The sequence below is a fragment of the Melopsittacus undulatus genome, chromosome 4 (assembly GCF_012275295.1).
Source record: "Melopsittacus undulatus isolate bMelUnd1 chromosome 4, bMelUnd1.mat.Z, whole genome shotgun sequence".
Classification (NCBI taxonomy): Eukaryota; Metazoa; Chordata; class Aves; order Psittaciformes; family Psittaculidae; genus Melopsittacus; species Melopsittacus undulatus.
Window position 1 is genome coordinate 61,903,660 of NC_047530.1, and position 23,046 is coordinate 61,926,705.

At 38.6% G+C, this 23,046-nt stretch overlaps 1 protein-coding gene across 4 annotated transcripts in view; it reads left to right on the top strand.

Annotated features, from left to right (window-relative positions):
* Positions 1-23,046, top strand: part of WAPL (WAPL cohesin release factor) — a 69,026-nt gene that overhangs the window by 8,045 nt on the left and 37,935 nt on the right. For all 4 annotated transcript variants that reach the window (XM_031053475.2, XM_005153648.3, XM_031053477.2 and 1 more), the window contains exons 3-4: positions 13,093-14,136; positions 21,061-21,179. In XM_031053475.2, coding sequence (XP_030909335.2) covers positions 13,093-14,136; positions 21,061-21,179 — 1,163 coding nt within the window. The remainder of the gene's footprint in view (positions 1-13,092; positions 14,137-21,060; positions 21,180-23,046) is intronic.

The following is a 23,046-nucleotide window of genomic DNA, read 5'->3' on the forward strand; positions in this document are numbered from 1 at the left end:
GCTTTAAGAAGCTCTTAATGTGGAAAGCTTCTCATAATCTTACCCTAATGTTCCTTGATCAAGACTTAGTACTGTCAGAAGAGTGTTCACGGGTAATCCTGTACATAACAGATAATGTACAGATAGTAGCAATCCAGGTAAATTAGTAATAACAAAAGAGTATGCAGTGTTAATAGTTGCTGTTAGGTCACTTTTGTTAAAGTTGGAGGACTTGATAGCTAGAAAGTAAGTTGTGTTATTGGAAAAATATTATACTGGTAATTCCTACCAAGCAAAAATATATCAGTTTAGTAGGTGAGGGTTTTTTTTATGTGGGAGTCATACAGTAGGATGAAGTGAAAACCCACAGAGCAATACTTGCTTGGAATTCTGGAAAGCCTCGGTGGGTCATGATTTTTTTGGGTTGTTTCAAACTGTTAAGTTTATTCTGTAAGGCAGAGTTGTTGAGTGCAGTTTACTTACCTCTTTCAATTTTGACATTTACTGTCCAATAAATGGAGCAAGAAGTTGGGTAACTAAATGAAGTCTGAGCATTTGGCTGTCTTAGGAGACAGCTGACAGCAGCCGTGATTAAAAAGACCTGCAGCTGTGCATTATCTGACTCAAAGCATTAAGAAACTTATAGCAGGAAGTGGAAAGGTCTGCCAGAAAATATGTATGCCCATAGAATTTCAGTGTTAGGAGGTTTTAGAAGGCAGTAGTTATGCTGGGTATTCAGGTAGGTGAGGTAAGTCCTTTCTTCAGTTGTTTTTGTTATGTTCCCCCTTTTTAAGATAGTCTTTCTGCCATTACACAGAGAATTTTCTTGCTCTATGAACAGCTCAAGTTCAAACTAAATTGATACTAGTTCTTTTTTGCCTTGGTATTACTCTGATACATTGCAGCCTTGGTGATTTTGTTTGTTTTTTACTTGAATTCAGAAATCTGAAATTCCATTTAAGTTTCTGTATTCATGCTGCTTTGCTAAAATAGCAACACAGGAAAAAGACCCAAGTACTGAGGAAGGGTTTTTCCAATTTCTCCAACATGTTTTTCCTAATGATGGGGAAGTGCATGCTGTGTATGTGCATGGACAAGGGTACCTGGAACTCTTTTTTCTCTCAATCTGTAATTCCCCTTTCCCGGAGAACAGTGATGATCTCAGTACCTTTTTTCCAAATCCATACTTTTAAAATGTTTTTATGGACTTATACAATGAACAGTTTTTAAAAGGCTTAAGTTTTGACCTTTTAATTTCTTTCATGCTTCAGAAGTTGAAGTAACTTTTTGTTCAAAATAGTTGGTCGTTGCTTGTAGAAGAAAACCGAACACTGTTAAATGTGCCTCGTAAGCAGGCCAAAGCATGCAGGAAAGCAGAAGACAGTTGGTAAGGAAGCCATTTCAGGTTCAAACTGCTGAGATACTATTAACTGTATGGGAAATGGTTTTCAATTTCAAACTTGGCTCATATTTTCTTCCAAGAAACTGCTGCTGTGTTCAATAAAGGGTTTCAACAAACTTGAGTAGTGTCTGAATTCAGACTGAATTAGACTAAGGATACATTTGTTTTAGCAGTTATTAGTGCTGCTATGTTATAAGATGCTTTAATATTTTTTTGATGAGGGCTTATGCTACCAAAGTTAGTGAAAACTAGGTTTTGGCATTTGCCAGCCTCCTGTTTTGCCCATGACACTTTGTCTTGTTTTCCCTGCAAGGGGAAAATAATTAACTTTCTGGATTGGCTTTCTTCTGCTGTTCTGTGCAAAAGATGCTCTTCAGAGCTACCAGTGAGGAAGAATGTGTCTGTTTTATCAGACTTCCCACCAGAGGTGATGGCACAGTACAGCTGTGACAACCCTCATACTGCAAAGCGTGGCATCTCTTCTGACTGTTGGATTTGATGTTGTACAATTCCTTGCCTCTTTGGGATCATTTTAGTTTTAGATTTCCAACCAAGTAGTCTTGCATGTGGTGGTGTACAGTTCTTCAAAGTTAAATTCTTTCTTGGAAGACAAAAAAACAGCTTTCTTTCCATAGGAAGGGCTTTTAGCATTGTTTACTAAAATGACAGTTTGTCTTTTGTTTGAGAGAGTTGTGGACTTTGCATGCAATTTGTTTGTGGGCATTGATAACATGCTGTGTGCTATGCTGGGTTTTTGCATAATATCGGTGTCTGTGGAGTCATGTTACAATTCATATTGTTGTGAATTTAAATATACAGATGCTAGTCAGTTAAAAAAATGTGTCTTCCATATATATACTCGCCAGAAGGAAAACAAATGAGGTTTTCAGAATGTTGTAGAAGAGTTTTAAACAAGATTAGAAAGAAGGGAGGAGGAGGAATGACAGTTATTCCAGATGCAGCTACAGTTTGAGCAAAGAAGTGATGCAGAGCAGCCCTGTGGAGGATGACTTGGGGGTGTTGGTTAATGAGAGACCTAAGATGAGCTGGCTTCAGTGTGTGTTCACAGCCCAGGAAGCCAATCGTATGCTGGGCTGCCTCAAAAGGAGTGTGACCAGCAGGTCAAAGGAAGTGATTCTGCTCCTCTGCTCTGCTCTCCTGAGACTTCACTTGATGTACTGTGTGCAGTTCTGGTGTCCAGAACATAAAAAGGACATGGAACTGTTGGAACAAGTGCAGAGGAGGCCATGAGGATGATCAGGGGACTGGAGCACCTCCATGTGAAGACAGGCTGAGAAAGTTGGGGCTGTTCAGCCTGGAGAAGAGAAGGCTGCGTGGAGACCTCATAGCAGCCTTCCAGTATCTGAAGGGGGCCTCTAAGGGTGCTGGAGAGGGAAGTTAGGGACTGTAGTGGTAGGACACGGAGTAATGGGTTCAGACTTAAACAGGGGAAGTTTAGATTGGATATAAGGAAGAAGTTCTCTACCCTTAGGGTGGTGAGTCACTGGAATGGGTTGCCCAAGGAAGTTGTGAATGCTCCATCCCTGGTGGTGTTCAAGGACAGGTTGGACAGAGTCTTGGCTGGTGTGGTTTGGTGTGAAGTGTCCTTGCCCATGGCAGGAGGGTTGGAAGTAGATGATCTTAGGGTCCTTTCCAACTCTAACCATTCTATGATTCTGTGATTATTACACCTGTTAAAGGTAAGCTGTAAGACTATAGGTGCAACTGGGACAAAAATATCTATATGGGAAAACAAAAAAGGAAGTTACAGGGCTTTAGTTTGATAAAAATTGATGGTGGTCATGGTAGCTGGCACCACAGTGGTGGTTAGGGCTCGGCCTTTCACAGGGTGGAACCACAAAAACATCTGTTCTGAAACATGAACATCCGTTAAGTTTTTGGAATGCAAATAATGGTTTATCAGAGACGCTGAACACTGTGTTACCGAACTGCTGTGCATCTGGGTGATTTGAGAGTAGAAAAGGTGCCTTCTGCCTCACAAGTTGTAAGTTTAGAAGGATAGCTACCCTAACTAAAATGAAAAGAGATAATGTGATTGAGAACTTGCTTTATATGTAGTCTTAATCAATAATAAATTCAGACTTTTCATATGAATTTCCTTAGAACTTTGATGTTCCAGATGCTGGAAGGGAAACAAGAAAAGCAAACTGTTCTTAAGGAAAATAGTTATGTGATGACACCCAAATAAATTTTACCACTTCTGTGTTTTCTGTGGCATTCTTCTGCAAAAGAAGATGCCACTTAAAACATCTGAGAGACACTCTATCCAATCTGCATGCAAACTGGTTGGGAACTCATTTTGATTCAAAGAGCGTGGAGAACCAAAACTAAGAATCTGTCGTCATAGCTATAGATGTTGTGATTCTATGATTTTAGCTGTTTTAGTGATTGTCAACCGTGAAACTGGTCTTGAGAGTCTAATCTTGTGAGGCTCTTAGCTTATCTTCTGTTTATGTCTCCTAATAGTCGCGGCTTTTTGAGATTTTATGGGCATCCATGGATAATGACTGATCTAAGTACATTTTGCCCATTTCTTACAATTGTATATTTTATATCCATAAGCTTTTTCTGTGTTTCCCAACTGTTCAGTCACAGGTAGGAACAGATCAAAGGATTTCAGCCTGTAACCTTTTTTCCTTTCCAACTAAAACATCTGTTTTCCAATGTAGAGTGGAAGAGAGAAACATTTTCTTACTTGGAGAAAAGCATGGCTTCTCTGGGGTTGCTGGTTTTCTGTCCAAACCAGAGAAGACACATTACGTGTACGTCTCATTTGGGCTCTCTTCCCAGAAACGAAGAATGTGATACAAGCACCTGGTCAAGATTTGTCTTTTCATTTAGCTTTGTCAGCTTCAAGTTGCAGAGTAAAGGGATCTAGCTTTATGCTTGGGAACATGAGTGATTGTGTAATGCAGCCTTAATAAATATTTCCGAGAGTACAGGAACATCAGGCAGAGCTGTAGCTCATAATGAGCTTAACAAACTTCCCTACATCCTGTGTCAGTGGTCTGTTCGTGAGCTGTAGCCTGTTGGCATATGTGCCCTCAGTAGCTGGAGAGAGCTGAAAGCCCTGGATATGCTCTTCTCTTACTGCTGTGTTTTCCTTGATGTTCTTTGTTTTCGTGCTTTTGCATCTGTCTGGGTAGTCAGGTTTCTATTTGAAGAGAAATAAAGAGGAATATAAAATTGGAGTCATGCCATGTGCCTGCCCTTTTGAAGATTTCATTGCTTCAGACTAACTTTAATATTATGTATACATTCACAATGATTTCTGTTAGCTTCTGTAGCTAATACTACCTAGTTTAAGTTTGTAGATTTCTTTCTTGTGAGTAATAATTCAACCATGCTCTTTTTGGTATTAAAATGAAGGCTTTTACAGCTAGTTACATGGGAGTGAAGGAGCTTAAGATTTCATGCTACAAAAGCTAAAGAAGGCAGTGTAGCTTGATGCTTGTAGCTTGGAGGATGGTTTGATTAACATTCAATAATTGGTAGAAATGAGATAAAGCTAACCTGGAGTTCAAGTTAGTAGGGCTAACATTTAATAGTGGGAAATCTTTCATGAATAAACAAAAGAAATGAGAGTCTATTTCACATATGTGATAATAATTTGACATCTTATCATGTTTTCTTAGCACACCAAGGCAAATATTGACTGTCCTTTTCTTCAGCTTCCTAATAATGCTTGTACTTGTAACCAGTTTTGACCAAACTTGAAGTAGTAAGGAGAGATTTCAAAGATACAGTGGAATTCCAATTGCAATGACAAAAGGTGGAGTGAAAAACTGAGTTCAATTGATTTATGTTTCCTTACCTCTCTCTTGTCGACGGGCTGGTAAGGAAAGTGCAGTTACCTCTAGGTTTCTAATTCATTTGAGAAGGCAGCAGCAAGCTGGCTAGCCAGCGCATGTTGCTGCTCATGATCTGCAGTGTGGGCTGTGTCATGCCCAGTCAAACAGGTTGGTGTTGAGAAGGGTGCAGAGGGTGGTGGTTGAGTTGTGGGGCAACAAGCTTTGTTTGTTCTGTCAGTCCCAAATCTGTTCAGGGCAGAAATTTGCATCAACATAGTTCACACAGCCTGAGACTGCCCTGTGCTGCAGGTAACTTAAAAGTAGCAAAGAAGATTCTGCACCTCTGTCTCTTTATTGCTAACAGAAGCATGCAGTGTTTGACTTTAGGCAGGTAGTGTTAGGTTCTTAATGATGACTTGATTTTTATGGAGCTGAAAATGGTGGCTTTAGATTTAGAGCCACTCAACTTCCAATAATGGAAATAAAATTGAAATGGGGACTAGGCTGGAGGACACCTTTCTTAATCGTTGGTTTGGATTATGGGTGTGTTCTTTTTGGTTTTGTGGGGGTTTTTTTGGGGTGGGGGGGTTGGTTGAGGGGTTTTTGGATGTTTTAGATTTTTTGGGGGGCTGGGTTTGGTGCATTTTTGGTTTTCTTGCTTGTGTTCCCCCCACCAAGAAGGGTTGTTTGCTCTCCTAAGGGATCCTTTTTTTTCCACTTCATTTTGGGATCCATGTTGGTATATGCTGTACCCGAAGGATCAGGATTTGGGATTGTTACCTCTTGCAGCTTCAGTAAATGGAGAGAGCATTATCTTTTCTCCAAACTTGAATATTTTCTCTTCAAGTAAGGAGGCTCTGTGAAACTTCTGATCTCCTGTGAGAAATAATGAGAATTGTTAACAGTTGTTTTCATGGCTTCCCGTTCCTGCAGTAACCTGCTTACTGATCGTAGGCCTTGCTTGGAGCAGGTTTTGATCAAGTTTGAGTTAATGCAGTAGTCAATACCATTATGATGAACATAAGCAGGAATGAGGATGGTTCTAGGAATGTGTACCCAAACACTGAAAGTGTAATGTGATCAGTCAATCACATCAATATACTTTCATTAGAATAGAATCATAGAATAGTTAGGGTTGGAAAGGACCTGAAGATCATCCAGTTCCAACCCTCCTGCCATGGACGGGGACACCTCACACTAAACCATGCCAGCCAAGGCTCTGTCCAACCTGTCCTTGAACACTGCCAGGGATGGAGCATTCACAACTTCCCTGGGCAACCCATTCCAGTGCCTCACCACCCTTACAGTAGAGAACTTATTCCTTATATCCAATATTCCCCTGTTTAAGTTTCAACCCGTTACCCCTTGTCCTATTACTACAGTTGCTAATGAAGAGTCCCTTTCCAGCACCCTTATAGGCCCCCTTCAGATACTGGAAGGCTGCTATGAGGTCTCCACGCAGCCTTCTCTTCTCCAGGCTGAACAGCCCCAACTTTCTCAGGCTGTCTTCAAATGTGAGGTGCTCCAGTCCCCTGATCATCCTCATGGCCTCCTCTGGACTTGTTCCAACAGTTCCATGTCCTTTTTATGTTGAGGACACCAGAACTGTAAACACTCTAGTATGCCATCAGTGATAGAGAAAATATTAGTTTGAGCTGTCTAACAAATTCTCTGAGGAATCTGCGAAGCTGTCAAGGCAAAAAGACACGTGGCTGTATTTTGATGAAACAGAGCCACTCTGGCAAAATGTATCTGGAAAAACACTTCAGGGTTCTGGAACCCCTTCTGCAACCTCTTAAATTCTTGTCCTGCCACCCACCCCTCCAAACCCCCCATTCTCCCCACGTACTTTCAGCAAGTTTCTAGTATTCTCTACCTGTATTTACTTTTGAAATAGCCAGTAGGAAAATTTTGCATTGATTACTCATTGAACTATTTCTCATACTAGGCATCTTTTTCTGGCCACTCTGTACTCTGCTGACCTGTTGCAGCTGTAGGTAATACAGCTGGGTTTTGCCTGTTCCTGTTGGTCTCTTGGTGCTTATTTCTAGGTCTTGGGGTCATGCTCACTTGTGTCACAGAAACTTGCCTTGAGGTTAGAGGTGATGTTGATCATTTGCCAATATAAAGTTACTGGAATCACTTTGCTAAGTGGGGAGATAATTTGTCATATTGTCTATTTATTGGTTGTTCTAGCAGTTTCTTTTTTTACTTTCATCATCAATCCAGAAGTGAAGTTTTGTGAGCCTGGTGAATAGAGAGGTTCTTTGTATTCCCCTTTCTTCACTATGGGAGCGGTGAGACACTAGAACGGGTTGCCCAGAGTAGTTGTGGATGCTCTGCCCGTGGCAGTGTTCAAGGCCAGGTTGATGGGCTTTGAACAGCCTGGTCTAGTGGAAGGTGTCCCTGCCCATGGCAGGGGGATTGGAACTAGATGGTCTTTAAGGTCCCTTACAACCCAAACCATTCTCAGTAACCCAAACCAGTACAATAAAGAAATAGGCAATGCTTGTGAGGGCTATTTAGGAGCACATTTTCAGGTAGACATTAGTTCCTTAACAAGAAAAACCTGTTAAATTAAGGGCAAGATACGCTGTGGGTACTTAAAAAATAAATTGGAAATCTGAGATGTCTTAATCAAAACCATGAGAGGTGTTGAGCTGAAGGTTGTAGGTGTCTTATCTCTTAAAAAAAAAAGAAATTAATTAGGTCTTTAGGAAAACAAACATCTAGAATTGCATTCTTCCTTTTGTACATGGTTTTAAAGATGGAAAAGCAAGAGGTAGGCCTAGTATGGCTGCTCATGGTAGCCACAACACACTTTCTGTTCTGTGGATATTGTAGAATAGCATTTGTTCCATCTAATAAATGAGTGTTTAAGTTAAATGTATTGTTTAAAAAAGGTATCTATGGAATATTCTCTTTATATCCATCTAGTCTAAATAAGTCTTGATGCATATTTGTTTAATGTTTAAAGGTTTATTACTGAAAAAGCAGTGGGATTTTTTCACATTCCCACTGTTTGAACATTTTCATATATCTAGAGGAATATAAACTGTTAGTTTTTATAAATTGAATATGTTGCAGTGTATGAATTTGATTTTTTTGTCTCTTAATGGTCATCTTACTATGGTTCCTTGTGACAATAATCACTATAATCACTTAAATACAGCTTTGTGAAGTTAGGCCATGTGCATCTCTGAAAATATTTCAGTGTGTTTGGTGGGAAAGAGTAGAAGTTTCACATATTTGTTTTAATTAACCACAGTACTTAAGACATACTTACCTTGCTGGTGACATAATGTAAAGTAAGAGGTACATGTACATTTGTGAGTGTTTTACTTTACCAGTTAACTTTTAATTGAGACATGGCAGTTGTTCACATTGGTTCTCTCATAACTCTGGTTATTCACTTCGAGAAATTTGAATGGAAAACAAATTATGACTGCTACAGGAGAATGTTAAGGTTTTTAAGAGTATTGTGCTAGTACCTGAGGGGGTGGGGAGAAGGCCTCTCCTGTGGATTATGTACTTACATGCATATTGCTGATCTGAAATTACTTGGGAGACTTATTCTGGTATTTGGGCCCCAAAAGAGCCTAGGTGTAGTTAAAGCTGGGAGGAGATATTACATGCCTCTGAACTCCAGAATTTACTAATTCAGAATTGGTTCATTTTCTCATGTTTTCTCTGTGCTTTCTATATCTGTAAGTAAAATTATATGTTACATGTTTCCTACAGTCATGCTAGCTTCTGCTGTAATAGTTATTACTGATAAATATAGTAATTTTTAAAATCAGTATTATGAGTATTGCTGGTATTGTGTGTCTTTGGGCAATTAGCAAGTGATTTGCAGCAATTCTTGGTAGGGAAGCTTCAGTCTGATAGCTGTTGACCCACTGATAAAGTGAAAATAGGCGTTTGAATCCTTCAAGGAAGTATTTCTCTAAATGTCACTGCTTAGTTTTCCACTAGTGCATTATGGTGGTTCAGTTTTAAAGCCAGACTTTGTACCTGGTGCATGGTAAACGGTTTACTGGTTCTGTTTTCAATCAGCTTTGCTTATTATTTGAGATGGAAAAACTCTGTGCTGCAGTTGCTAAAACTACTCAAGTACTGTGTGGTTATAAAGTTTTGGTGTTGGATAGGCACAGAATGAAGGGGGAGGTTAACTGCCACTTACTTGCTGAGTGATTTTTTATTCAGTATTAAATTGCTATCTGAGAATGAAAAGTGAGATGTAACATTAGGTTGATACTTCTGAAGTCTTTTCAGAGACAACTGAAAATTACCAAATTTAAGGTGGGAAATTAACATGAAAATTAACATAGGGAAAATGATGCATAGCTTTCAGCAAGGCAGCAGAAGTTCTACTGTGGTACAGAAAGGGCTGTTACTAATGAGTGCTTGACTCTTAAGGTAACTTCTTATAAGTGTAGTAAACCAAAACAACTGTTTTACCAGGCTAGAATGGTCTTGTTATTTATTAGTTGAGCTGACTGGAGAAGGTGATTTTCCTCACATTTAAAGGTGAAGAGAAACAACAAATTCACATCTGAAAGGACTAAATGTGTGGTGATACTGCCTTAAGCCAATCTCATCAAATTTTACTAATGTGCAGGTGTACTAATACCATGAATACCTGTACACTTTGTTGGTTCTTTTAGAGGTGGCAGAGACTAGCACTGAAGAATTAATAGCTAGCTTAATTTCTTTAGTTTTGTACTTGGGACTGTTGGGAACAAGCATGAGGAGAACAGGCAGGTTGGGTAAGTGTGAAATTGGGAGTGAGAATAGAAGATGCTCTGAGAAGAAAAAGTATACCAGCTTCAGTGCAGCCAGAAAAATGAAATGGAGAAAATAGATACGAAGTAGGAGTGGTCTTATCATGATGTCTGTCAACTGATGCTTCAGTTTGTCCAAATGAGGCTGCTGCAGTAAGAGTAGAAAGGTTTGTGCCCTTAATAGGTCACAGACAACTAAATGGGACTGTGTTGCTTGCTCTGAGTCTTACAAATATTAGGCTAATTTTAGCACATTCTAAAATATTCTAGAACAATTTGTGGAATAGTTTTTCAGTGCATGTAACGAAACCATCAAAATTAACAAAAATTCACCCTTACAGAAAACAGTGTCTGTATGTATGAGGGACTAGTCAAGCTTTTTGTGATGTCCTAGTAGCAGAGTGTTTAAAAAAAACCAACAAACCGCAACAACAAAACCCCAACTAAAACAACAAAAAGGACACCTGCTCCTCTTTTTCTCCTCCCCCATCCTTTTTCTTTATTCCCCAGAATAGTTGATTAAAGTTTCTTTGGAGTCAGATTTCTTGGCAAATTTTTCCATTGTTTTATTTTGTCAATGGCAGTGATGAGTATGAGTTCTATATATTTTATTGTATCTTTGGCCTCTTCAGGCTGTTTCCCAGGCTTGAGGTGTTGATCATCTTTTCTACTTAAAGTACAGACCATAGCTGAGATGCTCATGAGTCAAGCGAAGAGACAATGTAAAATTAAGTTTCAGCTTTTTTCATCTCAAAACAGATTCCTGAGTTATTTGAGTCTTGGGCTGCAGTGTGCAAACCCACACATGTATTCTGTTGCTTCCTTGGGAAGGTGAGAAATTGATTTGATCCTGATAGGAAATGTGGCTCTTTAAAATCCCACACTTCTTTGGGATGGGAAAACCATTCCCTTTCCAGGTATGCATACTGAAACTTCTTCCCAACAATTCAGTATTGTTTAGTAAGCCAAGACAGATTTTTAATATACTTATTTTAAATATTGCTTAGACTTTAAGTAAATAATGTGGAATGGTAGTGGTGAGGCTGCAAAAAAGTGTATTTCAGTGAGAAAATCGGAAAATCTTTTGAGTTTCATTTGGTTGTTTCAATGTCTGAGTATTATGGTAGTCTTCAGTTGCACAATAATGTTAAACATATGGGTGAATAAGGAACATACTGTGCACTGTCAAATTGATTACAGGAAGATTAATTTTGGTTTGGCCGCTTAGATTATCACAAGCATGCGATTGAAATGGGAATAACACGATTTTTTTGTTTAATGCATAAATACTGCAAAAGGTTAAACAGGATTTCATCACTGAGGTGGCTGAGACTGATGTTCTTTGGGGAATTTAGTTCTGCGTTTCACATACTCTTGCTGAGTATGTAAACCTTTGACAGACCTCAGATGGACCTCAGAGACCTTAGATGTAGTTTGTGAGATACTGCTTGTCCTGTCTCCCAGAAGAATTTCAGCTGGGAGTAAGCCAATTTCTTGCAAAACTGGCATTTTTGCATATACCAAGGGTAGTCATTTTTTTTTAATACTATTTTCACTTGCACCTTAAAATTCTTTTATAAACCACATAAGCAAGGGTGGCATTTAAACGATGCGGTTGTAATTTGAAAACAAATAGACAGAAGCACCAGGCAGAAGTGATGTTCACTTTCCTCATCAGGAAGGTTGTAACCTTTTGGTTAGTGCTGTGAAATTCTGGTACCATTTGGGTAAATGGTAGCTGATGAAGTTTATTGCAGTCAGGACTAGTGCAAAAGGATGCCAAAGCCTTCATTTTAGTGATGAATTTAGGGAAGCATTTGCTACCTAACAAATTTGAACCTTAGCTATTGCATTCTGCTATTCCTGTAGCTTTCTGCACCTGTCTTCTGAGCATGTTCTCATCCAGCATTTTGTTTTTGTACTTGTCCCTGTGCCAGTTGCTTCTGTTTCTCCAGTTTATCTCATTATGTGCTACTCTTCTATGCACCAGGGTCCTCTGCATTCCAGTCACACTTATCTTGTTTCTCCTGGCGCAGGCAGCCGGTACAGTGAGGGCTGATAGTAACAGCAGACACCTTGGATTATACTGTCTCAGAAGGTTCAAAGACATTTCTGCTCATCTGGTTTCCAGGAAGTAACACACTTGGGTTTCTGGATATCTTTGTGTGAGGTATAACAACAGAGCATAGCTATTATCTTCATGGAACTCTGGTACCAAATCCACTGAACTTTTGTTGGTTTCCGGAGAAACGAAGGGGAATGGTTTCTCTACCAGTTTAGAGGATAACAGATGGAAGAATTCATACTGTTTTCCCTGGCATTACTATTGTGTGCTGGTCAGCTGGAAATGAATCTTACAAAAGCTGAGTTCTTACAGTGGTATTTGTTCTCTTTGAGAGCATAGGATGGAAGTGTGGCTTTGGGTTGGGGAAGTGCAAGACTAACTTGTGGCAGCAGCTCTTCAGATCTGTGGAACTTAATCGTAAAAACTTGCATTTCAGAAGTGATTTAATGTTGTGATACAAACTATTGCATTTCTTTTTTATTATGGAAGTCCAAATATTTTAATTTGAACAGCAAAATCAAATAACAGTAGCTGAAGTTCTGTGCCATTCTGTTTGGAGTACATTGATTGAAACTTGTGGTACAGTTTGTAACAGAGACTGTCGTATTTTTAGTGCAGATACATTAGTGGATTGTGTTCACTGGTTTTTAGTAGCTGTACAGTTAGTGAGGTAGGCAGTGAATTATAGGTTAGTTTTCAGCATTTTTACTTACTTTGTCAGTAGATTCCGTGGTCATGCTGATTTTAATTTCTCCCATGCTGATACCTCACTGCTATCTAATTCTCAGACCAGGAATATCTGAAGGGACAACCCTAACCTGCCCATGCATCCTCTTTCCTGACCTCAGAAGGAAATTGTAAACTAGAAGGCTTGAATGTATGAAACAGGAGGATAAGGACCTCTTTAATGTTTTTTTTGTCATTGACCACAGAGTATTTGCTGTTACATTGTGAATTCACAATGTATGTTACATTGTGACTTCAAAGTTGCTTGCATGGGTGTTATTTTTTTATCATACCTTTAAGTTATAAATGTATTTTTTCTTGTAGATAAAATACAGAATTTGAATGAAGATAATGAGAACAGTCATTTTGGTTATGAGAACGCTGAAGACAGTAACAAAAACAGTGCTGAAACTACAGACACTTCTGGGTATAACGTTGAAGCCAAGGACTTGTCTGATTCTTGGGACTCCCACATTGGAAAAACAGACTGTCCATCAGAAACATCTCGGACGAAGGGCCCATTAAGAACTCACTTGTATGAATGGGATGATGATACTGAAGACGCCGGAACTGGAGAGTATATATTAGATTTTGACAATGAACGTCTCTCAGAGATGAAGAGCAAGGATGAGGAGTGTGATAAAGAAGATACTGAAAACCCAAAGGAAGCCATTAGTGAAGAACTTGTGCAAACTATTCCCAGGCCAAGCAACTGTAGGACGTACTGTCGATCCAACAAAGCAAAACTGCAGGGGGCAACAAATTTTGACAAGCTAATGGATGGCACTAGTCAGTCTTTATCCAAAGCAAATAATGAGTCAAATAATGATGGTCTGAACTCAGCAAGAAAAGTTCCTTTAAGTAGCGGGACCAGTTTTAGAGGGACGGTTGGACGGACTAGAGACTACACTGTTCTACATCCATCTTGCTTGTCAGTTTGCAACGTTACTATACAGGATACCATGGAACGAATAGATGAATTTACCACCACAACCCCTACTGACTTGGGAGAAGCTGGACGCTTAAGAAAAAAAGCAGACATTGCTACTACAAAAACTACAACCAGGTTTCGACCAAGCAATACCAAATCCAAAAAGGATGTCAAGTTAGAGTTTTTTGGGTTCGATGATGAAGATGAGGGAGAGGGAGATGAAGGCGCCTCTAGAAGTTCTGGGAGGTCCAATTACAAAATCAAGTACTTTGGGTTTGATGACTTGAGTGAAAGTGAGGATGAAGATGAAGAGTGGCAGGTGGCGGAAAGAAAAGCTAACAAAAAAAGAAATAGAACTGCACCATCGTCTTCGCTACAGTCAACCTCTGATGGCAATGAAAACTGTTCCCAGGATAGCCAGCTCAGTACTAATGCAGGTAAGCAGAACTCTTCTGGAATATGTATTTAACGTTTAAATTTAGTTGACCTTTATACTTTGCTATTTTTGCAGTATATCTGAAAGTTTTTTGATTTCTACTGATTTGGAAATGTGAAAGTTGAATTTCCTTATTTCTGCTGTGGTCCTGTCTAGTGCCTCATGCCTGTCTTGTAGTACACTTTTTACCCCTTGATCTGTTGCCAGGTGGTAGAGGTTTGGTTTTTGCTTTGGCTTTCTTCTTTTTAACAGAAGATTCTTACCTTTTTGGTGTCTTGAGCATGCAGTGCCTATGCCTGGAAGGCAGGTATCTTCCCTCAGAAGCTCCACATCAACCTAGAATTACAGAGCTGAGGGCAGAAACTTAAGTAGCTCTTGGAGATACAAGTATCTGTTTCTTTTTTGTGCTTTTGGATATGTTTGTAAACAGTTTGGACCTTTCTCAAGTTCTCTTATCCAAGGATGCACAGCTCAAGGGAGAGGCTGTGATGAGCACCTATGGTGTGCCAGTTGGATGAGTGGCTTTGGGTGTGCCTCTGCATATTGATGTATTTCTGCTTCTGCTTTTAGTTGTCACGTACCCCAGACTTCTGCATGGGTGCACTTGCTGAGCAAGTTCTGGTATTTTGAGTGCCTTTGAAACATTATGCTTGCTTGGTGGTCTGTTGGGTGCTGTGTAATGATTTTGATTAAGATTGAGGTGTGTTGGTGAAGAAGGAATAACTTTGAAAGGCTTCTTTTAGCCTTTTCTTTCTGAAGAAGTCTAATGCCAAAGAATTATTCATGTTGAAATAACTATTTCAAAATACTGCCACTGTTTTAGGGAACTTCTTGGAGCATGAAGAATGGGAAGTTTTTATCCGTTCGTTCACTGAAGTTGTTACATTTTTAAGACTTTGGCAAGATGTATTTCATTGTGATGGGGAGATGGGAGGATAAGTCTAGCCTTGCAAATGTTGGAGAAGCTGTTTTTTCCTGCAAATAGCTTCTGTTAATATAATCCAGAAATAAAGTTTCATGGGAAAAAAAGTTCATTTCTCTAATCTAATTATAGCATTCCCCAAAACCAGAATTGTCTGTAAGCCTTATAAGCAAAGGCTAATTTAACTGCTAGGGTTTCTTTGTAAATGGGCCAAATTGATACTGATGTTATAGGAGAAGATTGTGTTTTCAAACAAAAAAAACCAACTTGGTTTGTTTTCATAAAATGTAATAATGATGAGACACTTGCATTCCAGCTTCTTTGGAAAATGGATTTAACTTACAGGGCTGCTTTTGAAATACTCCATCTGAGTCCCTTTCTCTGATGAGTCTTTGTTCAGTCATTTATTCCAAGGAAAAAAAAAACCAAACCACACAGTTAATGCAGCTGATGTGATGACCCATTAAATAATTCTTTCAGCTGCTTTTCTCTGGAGCCTTAAAGTACCTACAGTTTGCATTCAGTGCTATGTTCACCAAGGAGGCCATTATACTCTGAGGTATCACAGATTATTTCTCTGTGAAATGACAGATGCTTTCCCAAGAGATTTCCATGGCACAGGTAGATGTAAATTTGTCTTTTGTTAGTTTCCCAATACATTTCTCCACTTCTCAGGTTAGAGTTGCCTCTCAGACCTCTGCTGAAAGATGCTTCCCCTTTATTTTTGCATTGCCTTTGATCATTTGATTTGTTTTGTGCTACTGTAGCTATGTTGGATTTGACTTGTGGTGTTTCTCTGAAAATTGAAAGGGTGACGCAAGGTTATTTCCCTAAGTTGCAGCACATTGCCTAGTTTAGTCCTGTAGTACACATTACAAAAACAGTTTAGATTTTTGCACTAAAATACATGGGGCTCTGTGATACATTTCATGCTGCCTTCTCTGAGACCTTTGAATATTTTGAGCATCAAGGTTCACTCGGAACAGCCATGTTAAGGTCCTGAAATACAGGGATGCTGAGTCTCAGAAATTATCAAGGACTTATGGATCCAAGTCTGAAGTTGCAGTAAAATATGTGGCATTGCTGTCAGGGTCTGTCTCTGCATATTGCAAAAAAAGTGACTTCTGTGTCCATGGAAAATGCCAAGTCTCAGAAAAAGCTTTCAGAACATCTTGTACAATACAGCCTTTCTTTCTGAAGTTACAAAGTGTACCGAGAGGTGCTAATGCTACCTGAGGTGTGTGTGTGCTGTTCTGTTTTGTAATGGATAAATCCACAGATCAAAATCTAGTATTCCTGTTCCAGGTTGACAGGTGAGATGCCAGATTGCATCTCTGAATTCCAGCCCTGGAAATTCCTAAGATTGCTGTTGATGCTCTGTGTGTAAAGAGTGTGATACGACATAGTCAGTTTTTCAAGAGATTTGATACTTTCCTTTACAATCTTAGATATTTTTTTTGACATAGCACTGGTTTAGTTAATTACAATAAACTAGGCCTACTTTTATGGAATATATTTCAGAATCTTAGTATAAAACACAATACAAAGATTTTCTAACTGAACTTTCAGTGTACTATTCCTTCCATTCTAGTAGCTCACAGTTGAAGGAAAGGAAGTTTAATAATGCGTATTTAAATGTTTCTGCAAATGAAATTCAGGGAAGCACTAAAAATTGGATGGAGAGCATTGTTAGTACAGGAAAAAATGCAGAGCAGATAAATTTGATTTGAATTAGACTTTCACTGAAGTCTTTTCTGTTCACTTCTGCAATAGGCTTCCCTGCTAAAATGGTTAAAAAAGCCCACCAAAAATCTCTAACAAAAGCATAAGAAATCCCAGTCCCCCCCAGAAAAAACCCAAACAAAACCCAGATCCCCCTAAACAAAACAAACAAGAATACAGTGATGCTGGTGAGGGACTCTTCATTAGGGACTGTAGTGATAGGACAAGGGGTAACGGGTTGAAACTTAAACAACAGAGATTTAGATTGGATATAAGGAAGAAGTTCTCTACTGTAAGGGTGGTGAGGTACTGGAATGGGTTGCCCAGGGAGGTTGTGAATGCTCCATCCCTGGCAGTGTTCAAGACCAGGTTGGACAGAGCCTTGGGTGACATGGTTTAGTGTGAGGTGTCCCTGCCCATGGCAGGGGGATTGGAACTAGATGATCTTGAGGTCCTTTCCAACCCTAACTATTCTATGATTCTATAAATCCACAAAAAAACCAACCAAACAAAAGAATAACCCATGAGATGTGGATTTCAAAGTCCTAAATGCTGTTCACAGACTTTATTTGTAATGAAGAAACTTAATAACTTCATGAGCCCAGCAAAGCAAAAGCTCCTTTACTTCACTTGTGGGTCTCCCAGCTGTAGTCTGCTAGAATGCCAGGGGCTGAAAGCACTGGTGAGACTTTACTAGATGTGAAGCTGTACTTGTACCATTTCATTAACCAGATTACAGGATGGCTCTAGTAAAGAGAGCTTTTAATATGGGAGGAAAATAACTTAATTACTTGACTATATCAGCTCAATGAGGACTTGTATGCAGGAGCAATCTGAACTAATGACAAAGAAGAGTAAGGCTTAACAAAATACAATTGTAAGCACCAGTTTTGAAGAGCAAGTCTGTATCTTGTGAACAGTGTTATATTTCTGGAATTAACTGCCATCAGTTTGTGTCTTTTTCTAAAGATCCCTTCATGGTTGTCACTAGTTTGTGTGGTTAGTAAGATTTCTAATACATTTAGCTTATGAACTTGCAGTCTCAGAATGCTCTGTTTCCCACCTCTTCAGCTGAGACACCTAGGACTATGTTAATGCTTGCTTTGGTACATTTCATTTTGACCCATGCCAATCAGATTATTACAGAAAGTGTCAGGCATAGCAAAAACCTAAATAAACAATAAAAAATGCTGACTAAAGTTAAACGTTGTGGTATTCCTATGTGGATTGACATAAACAGGATATAGAAGTTGCCCTGAAACCTTCTGCTAAAGGAAAGTATGAAGATCTGTCATCTCTAGCACAGTTACTTTTATTTGGTTTACCTCCTTCTTCATTATATGTCATCAGCAGTATAGTGATGATGAACTTAGAATTTTCTTGATTTAAATTACAGTTAAATAACAGCAGTTATGCTGTTATTGTAGTTTGAGTATTGAGGCTTAGCCTTCTGCTTTGAAAATCAGTTCCGATGCACAACTTAACCTTTGTGTCAAGCATTCGTTTTTCTTTTCTGTGATAAAGATCGGATTCCTGTAACCTTTTTTGGATAACAGAATAGCTTTTGTGTACCAGCATCTAGCACTCAGCTCTTTTCTGGTGAGCAAGCCTGTTGAGTTTAGGTTTTGGCTTTTTCCTTCCTTTGGATCTCCTCAAAAATTGAATCACCTTAATTGGTTAAATGTTTTTAGCCAGTTAATAGTACATCGAAGTCCTCTAAGGCAGAGTCCTGTTTGGACTTCAAAATCTTCTGCAGAATTACCCCTGGGCACTTAAACAAACCTGGGTTGTTTTTCCCAGGGAAATTTACTGTGGTGTTGCCATCTAGTTGGTCTTTGAACGTCTTTCCAGTTTTAGCTGAGACAGACAAATGAGCTCCAAGGTTATAAATGCTTTGAAATGGTCAGGTACAGGGGAGAAGGCCTTACATGCTCCCATTGTGAGAAAAAGATCAATATGCTCATCTTATCTGTGAGGAGGAAAAAAAGCATTCATACAAGAGAGAGCCAGTAGAAAACAAGCTTCATTAGTGTCATTGCTGACCAAACTACTTGTGTTTTGCCTGGCTCGGTTAATGCAAACTAAAGTTTTCTCCCCTATGCCCTATTTGGTTTAAGTTTGAAAATCTGGCAAGGTATGTATGCAGAGTGCTTTTAGGATACCTGGAAGGTCTCAAAGAGCATTGCTTAAATAAAAGCATTTGAGATAATCTTACAAAGCTAATCATAAAAGTGTTTATGTGCTAGCAACATAGACTCACAGAATCATAGAATAGTTAGGGTTGGAAAGGACCTTAAGATCAACCCTTAAGTTCCAACCCCCCTGCCATGGGCAGGGATACCTCACACTTAACCATATCACCAGAAATGCAGAATTATCCTATTGTCGGTAATGGCTGAAACATTTTTACCACGAAGGGGTTTGGAGGTTTGGTTTGGTTTGGTTGGTTGTTGGTTTGGGTTTTTTTGGGGGGGGGTCCTATTGAAAATTATGTAATTGAAATGGGATAGTTCAGGATCACACAGGAGTATAATTCAAACAAACCTACGTATTTCAGAATTGTGGCTTAGTTGATGCAGAGTACTGTTAATCAGGATTAACCACAACACCAGCTCCAAGTCTCAGCACAAGGCACAAATTACTGTGCTGATTTGGTGGGTGAAAACACATCCTGCATTTCTAGAATGACTTGCATGTTTGTAATTATTGGAGTCAAGCGAGGGACTTTTTAGTTTTTAACCTATGATAGGAGGATCCAGTTCTGTTCCTTTGATTTTCTTTGGGAATTGTGTTCAGGTCCTGGCATCTTCAAAAGTATTTCAGGATTTTTATTTTGTTTTAATTATATGTATCAAAGCAATTTGATTTGACTCCTTTAATGGGCAAGTTGCAGCAAAGGACTAAGTTGACTTCGGCATAGATTTAGAAGCAGTTTTGCATTATTTAAGTTAATGAGAATTGGCCTTTGGTATTTTTGCTCTGTTAGATGAATTTGATCAAAAGATCTTTAAAAGGTCAGTTATTTTCAGAAGGATTGTTCCAGTTGTTAAGCTCCTGTACTAACATTGTACAGCTAAATTGAAGTGTAAAGTGGGCTGGGATGCAGGAGGCTGGTTGTTAGGTGCCTTGCAGTAAGCATCTTGCTGCCCTGGTGCTGCTAGGCCTGTTGAAATTTACTGCAGTTTAAGAAATGTTTGAGCCTTATTCTAAGAATGCTTAGATTCCCCAGACTAGGTAAGTTTTGTGTCCTTGTCAGTGTATTTATAAGCTTGCTTGCCTCATTTGCTTTTGTTTTCCTCCTTACCTAGTTGCTTGGCCAGGCCTGTTTACTGGATGCAAGTGCACTTGGGATTAGAGTAACCATTCCAACCTGCTTGTATTTTTGCAGTGCAGTTTTCAAATAGTACCAGCTTCTCTGGAATAGATAGGTTTTGTAAACTGTTTATAGATGAAACAGTGCTTCTTTGTGCCCGTTTTTGTTTCCAGCTTGAAATTTATGGTAACTTCTGGTTTGTGCTGAGTAAAAGAGCATAAGCTGCTCTCCAAGGGATAACGCTTCAAATACAACACAAGTTTAAAGGGAAAAAAAACCCCAAACCCAAACAACAAAACAGGAAAAGAATTTAATTAGATGAGTGAATTGCAGATTTACTGTCCAGAACTGAGTAGGAGAACCACTGCTAAGACAGGTACCGAATACACTGAAAGGTGGTTTCAGAGTCTGACTTTGTCAGCTAGCTCCTTTCTGAGTTGATGACCATGTTTTTTTAATACTGTTTATAACAGAACAAGCAAATATAAACAGGCTGCCTTTGTGAGAAGTGAGATCCATTCTTCCATCCTGTAACTGTAGTGACAAGTATTCTTCCTATAAATCTCTTGATCTCACTCTCTTGAAGAACCCCATTTACTGTTTAATTTGCCTGTTACTCAAAGGTGTAGCAGTAAGCCATTAAGTAAGCACATATAAAAGGCAACCTGGGATTTACAGGAGTGCAAAATGGGAAATGGTAACTTGAAGCTTACACAAGGGGCCAGAGGTGCTATAATAATTATGACTGTATACCTTCTAATGTGTATTTTATGTATTGTGACAGTCTAGCCAGGAAACCTGAGCTCCATCCAGTACTGACTTTGGCTTTAAAGCTGGTATTTCTGATAAAGATTGGGGGTTTTATTATACAATTTCTTAAGTTACACGTGTAAATGCCAGATGCAAGAAATGTTCTAGCACTTCAATAACTTTCAGTATGGATATTTCATGTCTTTTATCTTTCACAGATCTTCTGGAGTTTTCAGAGGATACACCTGGTGTGCTTGAAGGCAATAAGAAATCCACAAATAAACAAGGTGATAAATCTAAGGAAAACACCAGGAAGATTTTTAGTGGGCCAAAGCGGGTGAGTAATAATACTGAGACCAAGGCAAAGTTATTTTAGCTAACTCTTCAGTGTTGATGTTTCCTCCTATGTAAGTACCAGACTTTTGTCCCAGTTTATATCTGCACTTGAAATAATTTGTTCGATTTTAAAGACTATATCTGGAAGAGTAAAACTTTCAAGTGCAAAATTTTTGTATCAGTTACTAGGAATTTCATTTTAGAGATGCGACCTTGGGGGTTGCACAATGATAATGGGTAACCTGCATGTATTCTTTTCTGGGTGATTATTAAGCACCATTAGGTATTGTGGGGGTTTATTTTGTTGCTTTTTTTTGTTGCTCTCCTAAGAAATATCTATCATATTATAGGATTGAACCTTTCTGAAAGCTTCAAAGTTGTCATTGGTATAGTCTTCAGGACTTGTCCAAAGGACACAAGTGCCTCTATAGCCTGGAGTGAAGTAAGATTTTCTTAGTATAAAAAAAATCAAAGAACAACCACTGAATACCACCACCACCAAAAGAAAAAACCCCAAAACCCAAATCCCACCCCAATATACCCAAACTATGTAGTATTCAGTATAAATTTGCCCTTTCATTATGCGAATGGCGCTTGTTCATTTTGTTGATGGCATGTGGTTTATCTTACCTGTTATTATATGTTACTGAGTATTTGGAGGCTTTTAAAAATGTGCATTCAGCAAAAAATTGTGTTTAGCTATTAGGTGAAAGTTTGCAATAGTGGGATCCATGTAATTTCCACTAAATGAAGTTTAATGACTTGGTTGTCCAGGATAACCGTTTCTAATGCTTAAGGCTTTTCCTTATGTTTATTACATATGTTCCTGTCGTCTGGTGAAGAGAGTAGCTGTCTCACCAGCGCTGCAATCTAGAACTGGTAATGAGAAAAATAGGAAAGTGGGAGAGGGAAATACACTCGTATTTCTCTCTTTCTCTTTGGTTTCTATAAGTTTTGCAAGGTCTGGTGTTTGCGTATTTTAATAGAAACTCCCTTTATGTGTTCAGCCTTCTGTAATTTCTAAGAATTTATTTTAACATTATTTTCCTAGTTATTTTACATAAAAAAATCCAATAATTGCACTAAAATTTCCTATAAAGGTAGCTAGTTACTTGTGTTGTATGATAGTTCACATGAAGTAACTTCTTCAGTTATTGTTGGTTTTTTTCATTGGTATTGCAGAACAGGAAGGTTTGTTATATCCTCAGCTGTGTTCATATATAATAATTTTCAATTTAAAAATGTGGATTTGTGGGTAGAGGAAGGAGGACAAACTTATTTTATTTCCCAAAGCATGGAAGAGAGTATTTTCATTTGGGGCAGTCCAATAACTACTGTCAGTTGTAATGGCCTTTAGAAAAGAAGCGTTGCTTCTTGTCTCTTGACTTGAGAGAGAACAGGGACCTCCTGCTTCCTGCATTTGAAGTCAGGCTGTTGGTGAAAAGGGTCTTTTCAGAATTGAAATAGTATTTCTTGAAGATCAGAGATCCTCAGCTTCTGCTGATAAAATAATTGTTTGGTTTTAAATCAGCTTCTATCAGTGAACATGTTACAGTAGACTCAGAAACAAAAGTACATGGAATGTAAATTCAACTGTACCTTTTTTTGCTGTATTAGCAGCATAAAACGGCTGTAGGTGTTCTGGTAAATGCCGGATATTTTTTAATGTTTAAATATATGTATGCTTCAAATACTGTTCTGTATTAGCATTTTATGTGTTTCTTATTTAATTTTTATACTTTAAATACTTGCAGGTTTATATGGAAACTTTTAATTAATTTTGAATATCTGTATTGTGAAATTATATGGAAAAAAACAGCAATATTATAATTCATAAGAGAGAATGGTTTCAACTCTAGAAAATTCTC